Source organism: Cuculus canorus, chromosome 11 (genome assembly GCF_017976375.1).
Source record: "Cuculus canorus isolate bCucCan1 chromosome 11, bCucCan1.pri, whole genome shotgun sequence".
Lineage (NCBI taxonomy): Eukaryota > Metazoa > Chordata > Aves > Cuculiformes > Cuculidae > Cuculus > Cuculus canorus.
Window position 1 is genome coordinate 4,404,453 of NC_071411.1, and position 13,785 is coordinate 4,418,237.

The 13,785-nt window shown below is 35.9% G+C and overlaps 1 protein-coding gene across 6 annotated transcripts in view; it reads left to right on the top strand.

The window, feature by feature from the left end:
• The window catches only part of CACNA2D3 (calcium voltage-gated channel auxiliary subunit alpha2delta 3), a 364,238-nt gene that overhangs the window by 82,501 nt on the left and 267,952 nt on the right, over nucleotides 1-13,785 (top strand). For all 6 annotated transcript variants that reach the window (XR_008451671.1, XR_008451670.1, XM_054076614.1 and 3 more), the window contains exon 3: nucleotides 3,570-3,686. Coding sequence is in view for 4 of the 6 variants with exons in the window: in XM_054076614.1 (XP_053932589.1) it covers nucleotides 3,570-3,686 (117 nt within the window). In the remaining 2 variants the exon portion in view is untranslated. The remainder of the gene's footprint in view (nucleotides 1-3,569; nucleotides 3,687-13,785) is intronic.

Genomic DNA, 13,785 nt, shown 5'->3' on the forward strand with positions numbered 1-13,785 from the left:
ATAATTATGGAATATTAAAAAAAAAATCAGGCTTTGTGTAAAAAAACCAAAACAAATCCAACCAAACAAAAACAACCAACCAACCCACAACAACCTCCCAAGCCCCAAATAAACAAAAGCCCCAAAGAACTTCATTAGCTTTATATTTGAAATGTCTATCCTAAGGCATTGCCTGTTCAGAGTAGCAGTAGTTTGCAAGTCTGGAGCGTATAGGACATCCTGGCCCAGAAGCTACACTTTTTCACCACTGTCTGTCCTTGCATTTTGCTTAATTGCTACCCTAGTGGCACACTGCTGTTTTCTCAAGATTACAGTAAAAGAAAATAAATAATTTCATTTAAAAACTATTTCAAATATATTTTGAAGCAACCGTGTATTTATTTTAGCTAATTTATATAAATTAAAAACAAATTTAATATGTAAAATCTAGTCGTAGGGAAATGATGAGAGCCCGGAGGTCACAAAGGCTCTACACTGAAAAGAAGGGAATGCGTTATTAGTAGTGTCCTTTTGTTTTATTGTGTTTTTGGGTTTTTTCTTTATATGCTATGATTCAAGTTTCTTGGATTGGTAGTGATTAGAAAATCAACCACTTTCTGGACTGAATCTAAATTCCCAGCCTCGGGCGTGTTGAGTACTAAGAGGAAGGGTGTAGACCTGCACAGATTAAGCTGGTACCTCTTCCCTCCAGACCCAGGCACTAGAGGACAAGGATGCTAAAAACGGCTCATGTGTTTTCCAACCACATAATTTCTCCTGTTTTGGAACCTTCCACTGATGGCCACAAAAAGAAAAGTGTTTTTATGGCAACGAAATCCTGAATGAAAAATACATATTATAAACCTATTATTATGTAGACCTCTTGGTTGCCAAGGTCTTGCAGATCAAGGAAATACTCCCAGTATATTGGAAATGTTCTTGAAGGTTTCCAACGATTGACTAGATGTGAACCATACAAGATCTGTGGTCTTTTCGACTGGAACTTAAATTGGAGGAAAGAGGAGATGTTATCTTTTTATTTATGTTGGAACTTTGGCATTTAAATTTGGAGAAAAAGGAGTTTATGTACTATGAACTAACATAATTATAATATTGTTAATTGTCAGTTAATAAATAATTCCCATCTATTTTGAGTGCAAGTTGTTACTAATTTTCAGAGACACTAGCTACTCAAAATTGAGGAGCGTGGCTTTTCAGTATGTTCTCACAATAGCTTAACAGACTATGTGGAACGATTCTCATTGCCAGGGAGATTTGTTGGCTTCAGTTGTGCCATTCAGTTTTCACACAAGTGCAGTGAATATGCACATGGTTTTCTTCACTTGATGGCAAAGCTTAAATCAATAAAGCTGATGACCTGCAAACCTTCTCTTGAAGTGATGCATTTCAGAATACTTTCTAAGAACTCAAAGGTCAACTTTTGAAGGAAACCACTTTTATTAGAACTTAATATGTTGAACATCATCCAGTACAGCTTGAACCAAGTGATTGAAATTTGTACTTGGTGTATTGACATAATAAATACGATAGTTACTCATGGCAGTGCATTTTGATTCATTTATTTTAAATTCTCCGAAGCTTCAGATCCTGTGGGATGTGGTCAGATTTTGACATCATTAAACTGAAAATGCTTTCAATTTACCGTTAATTTTACTATATTTTATCTCAGTATCCTAACTGTGATAAAACATAGTACATTTGTTATGATTATGTTTACCTCACGCTTGCTATGTTCTTATTTTCTCCAGTCAATAAAATGAATATTTTTCTATTTTAAACAAATCACTGCTATCCTAAATGAATTTTTTATTAAAGTGGGGGGTTTGAGTTTAGTAAAGACATAAATGGACTTTGAGAGTTGACATCAGAACTCTGCTTATGGCATTTAAATGCAAACTAAGAAGGGAAAACCCCCGATCTCCCCTCTTATCTCCAGGGAGAAAAATGCTGGTGGTCTGCTGGAGGTTTTTTGGATCGCTTAGACTACTGTTAAAACCTCTGATGGAAGAGTCTCGTAACAATTTCCTTTTTCCACACTATTTCCTGTTACTGAAATTGCAGAAATAAAAACTTTTGTCCTAAGTATTTACTGACAGCTTTCAGGTTTTTTAACCTTCTTATTAAATTGTCTGCAAATGATGTTTTATCTAATGTTATTTGTTTATGAAAACATTTGCACTAGTTCTTAGGCAAGTGTAAAGTTTTTAAAGCAAGTGCAAAGTGCTGCTTTACCTTGAAAATGAGTTTTATTAGAAGAAATGGGTACTGGATGCGCAGCCATTCTCTTACAATAGAGTCCGTCCTTCCATCATCAGCCAAGAAATTATTGGTCCTGACTTTTATTCGCTTTTTTATCATTTTAGTGTTCATCCGGGTGCTTTGAGCCACTTTTTTGATGCTCTTACTCTTCCTTCACTTTCTGGAGTTCAATAAAGTTTGGAGATAATCGTGATTCTTTAGGCAAATTTTAATGATAAATCTTTTTGATAATGCCAGGTCATTTTATTGACTCAAATATATCTTATCTGTTGCCTCAAGATTCTGCTTTAGAGTTTTGGAAGGTATTTTCCACGCATAGGGCTCAAGCTAGCAGAGCCAGGTATGCTTTTCATCTTCCTTGCAGTATCACGGAGGTACAATTATGTGATTATGTTAAGGGTTCAGTAACCGTCAATGATTATTTCATCATGACGGTACGTGTTTTAAATAGAGTTAACGAACAATAACTAACCTGAAAGCTGTCACTTCTTAGAGTACAGGCTGTAGTGGAATTACATGGGAAAGAGCAATGTTCTCAGTATTAAATGCGTTTTTTGTGTATTAAATTCTTAAGGGGTTCATTGTAACCACTGATAAAGAAAAAAACATTGATATGCAGAAAATAGAGAATAAAAAATGTTTTGGATATATATTTTAGTGCTTAGTCAGTCTGAGAGCTATTCACACTGTGAAAAGGGACCATAAGGCAATGCTCATCCATATTGTATAAAGGATAATTCCATGCTTACATTCAGATAAAGACTCATGTTTATGTGGTTTATTTAGTGTTTTCTTAGCATGGAAAGTTAACAATGTCTAGATAAGCTTATAGCAGAAGTATTCACAATATAAGTATTGTGTAAAGCTTGTGAAGTAGACCTCTGCAGGAAGTTCAGCGGAGGAGGAGGATTCTAGGTTGCTAAGGTGCAGTGAATTGCCGGGCGTATCCCTGGTTTGACATGATTTTTTTGATGGGACATGAGGATTTTCTCCCATTTTTTTTTGGCCATTGTTCAGTTGCAGGGAGGGGTAATTTAAATGTTGTGAGGGGGAACCATCATTTTCATACAGCACATAAAATAAATATTTCTATTTTATTTCCTTAATGGAGTTCTGGTTCTAACCCGCTTGTTCTACCCCTGTGACAGCGCCTTGCACAAAGCAGCCTTCTGTCACGCAAATAAATATGAAATAAATAAAGAATGTCAGCAGAAATGTAATATGGAACTAATTATTGGTTGTCAAAATTTCAGGTGGTTCACTGTGAATAACTTTCCCTATTTATTTTTTCATTCTTTTTTTTCTTCCAGAAATACAAAGAATATGAGAAAGATGTTGCAATAGAAGAAATTGATGGACTTCAGCTTGTGAAAAAGTTAGCGAAGAATATGGAAGAAATGTTTCATAAGAAGTCAGAAGCTGTACGGGTAAGCAGCAGATCAATCTGCTATTTCATTCTACGGTGTAAAAATAAGTATATAATTTAGGCTTTGCTCTGAAGGCTGTACTAGCAATTGAAGGCACTGAAGTGGAATTGCTAAAGTGTTCTGAAGTATTTTAGGATCAGTGTTCAAGAGAATAGGTATAAATTGTTTATACCATCAACAGAGAAAAGCAGGAAGGTGTAGTAGTTTGGAATGCTTGTTTCCGTGTGAGTTTGCGAAGCATCACTTGTGTTCAGTAATACGTAACTACGTGTGGTTGCGCATTAAAATGTTTCAAAATGCTAAACCAAAGCAGACTTAATTTCACTGCTCATTATTAAAAGATAGTATTTCAGGGCATTTTCTGAGTTGAATAACTGTCCTCTAGTTCAAATGTAGAAAAAGATGCAGATACTTCAAAGGAGACTAAATCTGAAATTCCTTTAATTGTGGTAGGTACATCACTCTAAAGGAAACTTGTTAATGATCATTAATAATGTTGAACTTTCTGTACATCTGTAGATTTTTAATTTTTTTTTAGTGTGTTTATTTTATCCTCCATTCTTATCCTTTTGTAGTAGCTTTTGTCCTATTAGATTAGATTTACCGTAAAATAGTTCTGACTCCTATGCTTTATTGCACTGAATAGTTACTTGTAACATGCGTGTCCTAAAGAAAAATAGATCTTCCTGTTGTAGTTTTCATTTTGCGTTATTCTTTGCTAGAAATGTAGGTGACTGCGCTTAGCAGTAGTTCCTGTTCCATCACCTGTATCAACAAACTAAGAACATCACAGTGATGCCGTTCACCTCCAGCTACTCTATTTCAGCCCTATTTGACTGCTCAATTGACTTGAAGGTCTTTGTGTCTCAACTGGAGCTGAAGGCATCACCCAAGGACAGGGATTCCATTTGTGTAACTGTAGGTACAATTTCTTCTTCAGCCTTTTATTATTTGTTATGGTGCAAAAGGTAGGAAGAAATTCTGCTATGTTTTAGAGGTTGAATTTTCTGGGCTGGCAGCAAAGTAAAACATATTTCAGCTTGTAAATTGAGCAGACTTGGCAGGGAAGCAGAGGAAGACAATAAACATGGAACCCTGCAATGCTATTTTTACAGTCTGTTTTTCAGAGAAAAACTGCACTTTAAGATGTATGCAACATCTTCCGGAAGCCTACGGTGTATTGACTCTGGGGGAGCCTGTTTTCCTTGTCCTTAGTAGAGAAAAACCGCTGCCCTGAGATCGTAACAATGTGAAAAAAACATTCTTGGAGAGCACTCATTTAGATAGAGTAAGAAGTGACCAGCAGGCTGCATGCTTACGGCTCAGGGAATGTCTAATCGATTGGTGTGGAGTGCAGCTGGGAAAGAGATGTTTGTCTCTCAAATAGAGCTTTGTAGCAAATGTTTTGTAATGTTTGTGAGTGCTTAGAACTGGTTTGACCTCTTCATACAGGTGGTGTTTTTATCTAAGGAAGGAAAAAAAAACCAAACTAGGACCAATATAGGCTACGGCACTCTGAGTAAAAATAAGCCCACATTATGCAAAGTTAAACGATGCATATAGTATTGAGTGAAGGGGTTTTAGGGCTGGGAATAGTGACTGAAAACCAGAGCCTCCTCTGGAATGGAATCTAGAAGCTTGGTTTGGACGGGATCACTTCATCTAAAAAATTATCTGGTTAGCGTACCTTCCAATGAAGCATACGGTTTTTTTGCACGATTACATTATGTCGTCCTTCTTGATGGCTAGAGATGTAGTGAGTGACCCTTTAAGTTCTAGCAGTAAGCGTTGCTTAGTATTTTATGTCCTGATAAGTACGAAATCCTTTGGTGCAATGCAGGTTTTGCACGAGTTCCATCTTCGGTACATCATAGCTGATTTTCTCATGATATCTGGAGAGGTGAGATAGGGGTTACAGAGGTCCTGTGGACCTCAGGCCTCTGTTCCATCCTAAGGCTGAAGCATTGCTACACCACCTTGCTGCTGAAATAAGAGAGCTTTTTGGATATAAGCCTTTGATGGAAACTTGTACTAAGAGCACTGGAACCTAGAATTCGGAGTACTAGTCTGGATATGCTGGTGTTAATATTGGGGTAAGTACTAAATGAAGGGTACCTTACAAAATATCTCTCAGCCCTAGAAATAATGGGGTCATCATTGCAAGGGTTCTAATCCAAGTGCTTAGAAAACATGTTCCAGTGTTGCCCCAAATTGTTACCCTGTAGCGCTCCTTAAATTAGTTTCAAGTAGACATCTAAATCCATGGTTTAATTTAAACTACTTTTTAGGTAAAACATATTAATCAATGTATTTTTTCAGGTTGTAATGGATGTAATAATCTGAGACAACTGTTCAGAAAGCCACAGCAGATAAAATATTTAATTTGTAGAAGAAAGCCAAGAAGAAAGACCTGGAAATGTTGAAATAAGATGGCTTGGAAAGGCCATCAGATTTTTTTGTTTTACTTTGTGTTTGAACACATTAATTTGTTCGAATCTAGTAATCACATTTGAACTTTCCCTCTTCCCCCTTGATATTCTGGTAGAATTTTTATCTTTCTGTCTCATCACTTTTCATAGCGATTAGTTAGTTCAGTGTGATTTTTATCATATTCATCCCCTGTTTGAATTACCCTTCAGTATGCAATTATCCTATCACAGAATGTCCTATTTTTGTGCTGTCAGATACGTAAAATAAATGGAATACTGAAAGTGCTAAACCAATTATATAACCTTTTGTAATCTACTTCCCGATGGAAACCCTTCCAAGCACCTTTCCCCCCACCTCCCCCATCTCCCTCCCCAGTGTTCACTATTTACCTTAGATTTATGTCAGTTCAGGATATTTTTGTTAACCATTTCCTCCCTAATACTCCCATATTTGATTGAATTTCTGAGAGGCAACTTCATTTTTTATTTTGAAGTATTTGTGACTTGATTTAAGCTAAAACCACTGAAGAGTGGTTTTGATTCGATGTCACTGATGCTTTGGTCCTGTGACGCTTTTATAGATGTATCTGCTTACCTTTAAGACTATGATGTTCAAGTTGGGAAAAATCTTACTGCCCATATGGTGGCATAAGTGGAAATTTTGCCCGTGTTCTTCAGCATTTTTTTCTGCAAATAATCCCTTTTGAGAGCCTTGTGTGGTCCACTGTCACTTGTGCTATTCCATCAGTTGCTTTTCCTGAGCTTTTAGTGATTCCACTCGTAGGAAATGTGTTTGATCAGTCTGAATTTAAAGTTAGCCATAGATTTAAATAGAAATTAAAAAAAAATTAGAAGTTTTATAATGCTTTAGTGACTCCACTTATTTGAAACTGAAGGATAAGAGACCGTGAGGACATAATGCTCAGTAACAAATGACTGCTGCAACAAACTAGATGGTAAAAAAAGAGATGGAATTAAAATTATGCTTTTGGTGCTTTTACTTTTCCTAGTTAATGCTGTGGAAGGGAAAAATCAAAGGAATTGGGGGTGTGGGGAAAAAAAGCAAAATGAAACAATAATAAGTTATTAGGGAATATTAAAAAAGCGATTATGAGAACTTCAGCTATGCAGTTATATTTCTTATTTTCATTAGTGTTTCTTGGCAAGTAAAGAGAATCCTTTAAAAATGATTGTTGATTTACTGGTAAGGTGGCAACTCAAGTCTTAAGGATTATTTTTTCTCTAAGGCAAATACCGTTGCTGCGGCAGAAAATGCAAATAAAAGATTTCTTTTTTTATTAACTTTGCATTCTGTAGCTACCTGGTGCTCATTGTGAAGCTGATTCTCATTATAACTGTACTGTGAAAAGTAATTGCTGTTGTACAGTAATTCAATTTCGGTGCATTCATGCATCAGTAAGCCGGTGGGGTTTATCTAGAGAAACCTGGGACTTTAAAGCTTTTTATCATGAATTTCCACATGCAGACAAACCTTCTGAGGAGTAGAATATCAGCATTTACATTTAATAAACATTTGCAATGAAGAGAAATGAATTCGTTGGTTTTTCCACCAGTTATTTTTATACCGGTCTTCAAACTCTTTTTGGATACTATTAGGATGATGCTGTTTACACAGAGTTAAAGTGTAATGTATGTGTTTGGAATGTTTGTGTTCAATATTTTTGTGTTCAATGTCTTTTCAATATTATGTTCAATATTTTTGCGTTCACACTTAGTGTTTTTAACTGTAATTGTTGCTAGTTACTTGTAGTATCTTTTTAATTTTGCTCATTGTTCTGGTGGTCTTATTCATTTATGTGATGAATTTCTGTTCTAAAAGCATTAAGACCTTTATGTACTTTTTGGTAAATTAGACTTCAATGGAAAATGAAAAGATGGTTAGTAGTTGACTGACAGTGCAGCATTTGCTGGCATAGTACGCAACCTTGACAGTCATAGTTTGAAGACTATTTTAAAGGCATAGCTAATATTTTTCTTGTTTATTGCCATTGGAATTATGGTTTCCTTTTGTCAAAGGTGTAGAAATTAAGGTCTTTGACAAATGAGTTGTTAGTTAAACCATTGTAGGGCAGGTCAGGTGGATCCCATCCTACTTTGCCTTTTAGTTTTTGAGTTTCTCAAGGAAACTGTATTTGTATTATATGCTGCTATGAGTTCTGAAAGAGGAAAGAAAGTTTCTTTGTATTGGAGCGTAGGTAGGCTTCTCTTAGCCTTCATTCCCATCACACAGCTGCAATAGGAGTCCCTGAACTGTCCTCAGGCACAAAAGGAATGAAGGGAAAAGGCACAATCAGTTTATCTTGTACCTGTACTACCTATGTAATGGAATAGATAGGCTTAATGGAAGTTAGGGATTTTGTCTGTACACCTCTCTGAATCATAGCAGGGAGACCAAGTGCATCGATTAAATCTTTATTGAACTCTTACGTGTCCTACAATCCAAGTTAGCTGAGTCTACAGAAAGCTATTCTTTAAGTGGGGCGAGGGGAGAGGCAGAACCGACAAACTCGGTTACTTTGTCTCACTGTGTAACTTCCATAGAATGACAAGAAAACCAGTAAGAACTTTCATCTGCTGCTCAATAATTTAACAGTTCAGGCATGCCTTCATTGTCAAGACTTTAATTACATTAAAAGAATTTGGTAAATCAACCTCTATTTTTTTTTTTTCTCTGCTCAGGATGGATTTTCTCTTTCCAACCTAAGCACTAATATGAATTAAAGAAACTTGCTATGTTTTGAGGGAAGAGCATCATGTTGTTCATACTGAGGGATTCAGGGATATGTATTTGTCAAGATTTCCAGGGAGTTATGTACGTTGCCTGGCACATGCACTATCTGGGAACTACTCCTTCTAAAATGCTCACTTTTACAGCTCTGCAACTTTGAAGCTTTTGTTGTCTTGGTCCAGCTTGAAATACATATCTACAAAAAATGAAGCAACTTGAAATACGCTTTGAATTTCTGCTGTCTTTAGAACTCTGTCATGTTTGTATGCTTAAAAAAAAAAAAAAGAGTGCACTGTTTTGCCCGTCTTAGGAAATGTAGTGAATTTATTTTGGAAGTTCAAATTTAGAAAAAAAGAAGAAATACTGTTAAGAAAAAAAGGGAGGAAAAGACTTGTAGAGAAAATAACATTTGCTGCTGGAGACTATTATGATGGTTTCATCTTCTGTGCTGAGAAAAGAAGTGAAAACTATTTAAAGATAGTGCATTCAAATGTAGAACACTTATCTGAAAATACAGGCAGAGAGGGAAATCAAACCAACCACTTCACAGAGTAATTCTTGTATTAGACTTCATTGCAAAAGCACATAACATTCAGTCTTTGCCATCAACATAAAATACATTTCCACACAGCAGGAAGAAAACAGTAAAGTAGTTTTTGAAGAACGAAGTAGGCTAAATTGGCCTGGTGCATCCTTCCTTCTTATTGCCATTTCAGAGTATTAGCATATTTTAATGTTTTAGAACAACGTTAATTATTTTAACAAAAATAATTGCACTGTTCAACGTGCTGTTCAATGTGTGTTTTGAAGGAAGGAACAGCTGAAGGCCAAGGCTCTGGAAAGCAGGGCTGCAGGGCGCTAATGTAAGAGCAGGTACGGAGCGGGACACCTGTGCTCCAGATTGCTTTTCTGTTTTGAGGAGATACAAAGCTACGTTCCCGGGGGCAGGGGAATGGCACTGTGATTTCTTTTTTTTTTTTCTTGTGGGTTTTTGTGGTATTTTACATTTAGAAGGAAGAACATTGTGTAGCTCATGGTCAGGCTTTGAAGTCTCCTTCTTAAGCATTGTGTCATTTGGTACTTTGATGCTGTAGCAATTACAAGAACTACAGTGTAGTCATTTATTCCAGGTAGCATCTTGATTTCAATATGATGTAATTATATCACATATGGTATATGTTTTAAAATCAGTAACGCTAAAGGGAACAAACAATGATTTATAGGGAACACTTTATAACTTATATTACTGTCCGTATAAATGGATATAGCTGTGTATTCCTGAGTCAAACACATTTCTCTGTCCTTTAAGCTAGGACAGCATATCTTGGATGATTGCTTCTGGCAGTGCTGTGCAAGTACTCCAGGAGATCAAACTGTTTCAGTAAACTATGACAAAAAACCCCCGTGTTTCGTGGAAGAAATAACCAGTTCTAAACTAATCTTATAAATTGAAGTTTTATTGATGAAACTGTTTTTTATTATAAAGGTTAAATTACAGCAATCATTGTGACACAAAACATTGCAGAAGAATCTTGTGCCGTGTATTTCTGATGGGTCACTTCAGTGCAATGAAAGAAATGCAACAGAAATGTCATATGCAAGAAAAAAAAAAAGAAGCAACTGCTCTATACCTGTGAGTCTTTGTTTTGAAAATAAGCTGGAATTGGAGAAGCAAGCTATGCTGCAAAGAGAGCACTTAGACTACACTTACAGATTTGATGGATGTTCACAGCATCCTGCCCAGATCATTCATAGCATGAGCTGTTCTCTGCAACCTCCCCAAAAGGATTGCAGGACAACTTGTATGTGTCAGAAAAGATTTGCTGAGGTTAATTCATTAATTCTTACGTGTAAGCATAGGACAGTATTTAAAACCACTTTAAATGGTAAATCTTTGGCACTGTGAGGGGATGCTTTAAGGGACAGCAGTCTTTTATTTGCTAGTTTATACCACGCTTTATTTCATCGGGCATTTTTTTGGTTTTGGTACCCCTTGGGGCTGGCATGAGGAGGGGGTTTTGTCCTCCTTAATACATTGAACAGTCTAGAAAAAAAATCTGTAATTAAGAAAAGATTAGCTTGTATTGTAATTTTTCATTATGTTGAAAAAACTGGGTTTTGTCAGGAAAATCATATTTTTATCACTCATTTCCTATATCTGCTGGCGAGATGGTAATTTAGCTCTTTGTAAATGTGCCAGTAAATTACTAATTCTAGAGTCATTAATTTTGCATTTATCTTAATTGTGTTACGTTTATGGATATTTATGGAGTTTTACATTTTTACACTTGAAAAATATTACTACAGTGTTATTTTTGAGATTGGTCTAAGACAACTAAATTACCTTATTTTAATGCAAATATTTTTGACATAAAAATGGAAATACTGCCTTGATTTGTGAATTAAGCAATTTTCATTTAAATGTCACTATGAATCATTATAGAAATGGGAATGGTTATTTTCCTTTTGCTTTCAGATAATTCCATGCTCATGATGTAGAAATTAAATCACTAACCTCTTGATCTTTATTTTTGACTGACATTCAATAAAAGGATTGGATTAATTCATAGAAGATGAGTCCATAGGTGGCTAATTAATATGCCGATGGACAACCTTTAACTCAAGAAGCCCATTAAACAGAGTGCTGTAAGACGGAATGGTTTACTGAACAAAAAGAACCAAACCCAAATATACTCTCAAAACCCCCTCAAACAACAACAAAAAACAAACAGCAAAGCCCCAAACCCATAAAAAAAGCAGAACAAGCAAATAACCCACAAAGCACCATGGTTTTGTCCTGTTTCTTAAGTCTTTGTGTGGACTCATTGCTGTGATTCTGTAAATATCGTGAAGAGCTGAACTTAAGCTATTTGTTGAATGCTATGCTTTTAAAAGAGAAGGTAGTTTGTTGAGCTTATGGAACAGTTCTTTGGAAAATGGTATATAATATTTAAGAATTATACCTTATTTTCTGTTCAGAGGAAGCTACGAGGGTGATCTGAGGGCTGGAACACCTCTGCTATGAGGACAGGCTGAGAGAGTTGGGGTTGTTCAGCCTGGAGAAGGCTCTGGGGAGACCTTAGAGCAGCTTCCAGGACTGAAAGGGGCTCCAGGAAAGCTGGAGGGGGGGCTTTTGATCAGGGGATGCAGGGATAAGACGGGGGGGAAAGGTTTTAAGCTGAAAGAGGGGAGATTTAGATTAGATGTTAATAAGAAATTTTTTACTGTGATGTTGGTGAGGCAGTGGCACAGGTTCCCCAGAGAAGTCATGAATGCCCCATCCCTGGAGGTGTTCAAGGCCAGATTGGATGGGGCTTTTGACCCCTAAGATTGCAGAGCTAAGTAAAAAATCAGTGCCTTTTTATATATTATGCACAATAAAATGAAATCTTAAATATCTTCATTCTACCGCAGAAAAGTTGAGAATAGTGGTATAAACATAACTCTTCCTGTTATAAAGAGACTTGATCTTACGTTATTCTGATTATGTTGTAGAGCACAGACTCCGGAGGATTCACAGCATTCCAGGTGTAAATATGAACTCCACAGTGTTGTTCCAGAATTCATACAAAGACCATGGAGTTTATAAGTAGCCATAAATAGTGGCTTTCTTTGAGGAGAATTTAGTGCTGGCCCTATGATAGCTCTGTGCTGCATACCCTTACCTGAGTTTTGCTGCCATATGAGACAAATCCACGCTGTTCATGCAGATCTTGCAAGGCTGAAATCCTTACGGATACCAATGTAGATGATATACTTAATTTTTTCTTGCATGCCATATAAATGTCCAGTGTGAAGAGATAAATACAGAGGATAATAAAAAGCATCAGCTCTAAGCTTTAGGTTGATTTGTGATTCTGAAAAGTTGGTTTGAACCTCTGGTATAGAAAAACCTCCAATGCCACATGCAAAAATTTATCAAAATATGTTTTAAGTGTTCTTTCTTTAAATCATGTAAAGTATTTTGCATGTTATCATAAATGCTCGTATCAAGGAAAAACATCTTTTCAGACTGCAAACATTACTGGTTTTAGTTATGATCTTTATATAGGGTGACAGGGATAATTTATAATAGTATCAAAGCATAATTAGTCCTCTACATTCATTCCTTCAAAGCTAACATATTAACTAAGTCATACTGATTGTGATGTGGATGTTTGTCCAGTCAGAAATTACTAGCAGCAGCAACTCATTTTATAGAGGACTTTGATGGACTGCAATGTTAACTTGGAATTATTACTAATGGGACTGAGTTTAAGAAAGTCTTTTGGAGGAGGAACGGCTTAGTAATCTGCTATAAATGTCTGTTATTTGGTTCCTCTTGTTTGTGTTACAAAGCACTAATGCTTTAAGAAGTGAAATGAGAAAGTGGTATGGTGGTTGTTATTCCAGAAATTAATTGTACTGCAACCTAAAGTGAACTGAAAATTAAATTTCAGTCTAAAGTAAAGGAACATAAAATTTTATCCAGAGAGAGATTTCATTCAGGTTTCGCTATTGGTTGCTTATAAAGCTTCTTGGGAGACAAGCAAGTATAACCTACTGGCTTGAAAACAGCCTATTAAATTTAATAAAACCACAAAACTATTAATCTACCAACTTTGTAAGCTTTTTTTTTTGTTTAATTTATTCTATTTCCATTTTCTTTTAAAAAGGACGTGTCAAACTCAGTATTTCTTCCAACGTAATTCTGCTTCTTCTGAAAATCCAGCCTTGCTTTTTTTACTACTTAATTATTTCTCAAGCTGTTTATTCATGAAGAGTTGAGAATAGAAAAATTATGCATGAATTTTATTCTTTTCTGTAGGTCCTGTTGTATTAGCTAAGTGTTTTGGTCTTCTGATATGGCAGTGTATATAAATCAGGTGATGCAAATGTTTTCAATGTATTGTTTTGGTGCAGTATTCATAACAACATTAAA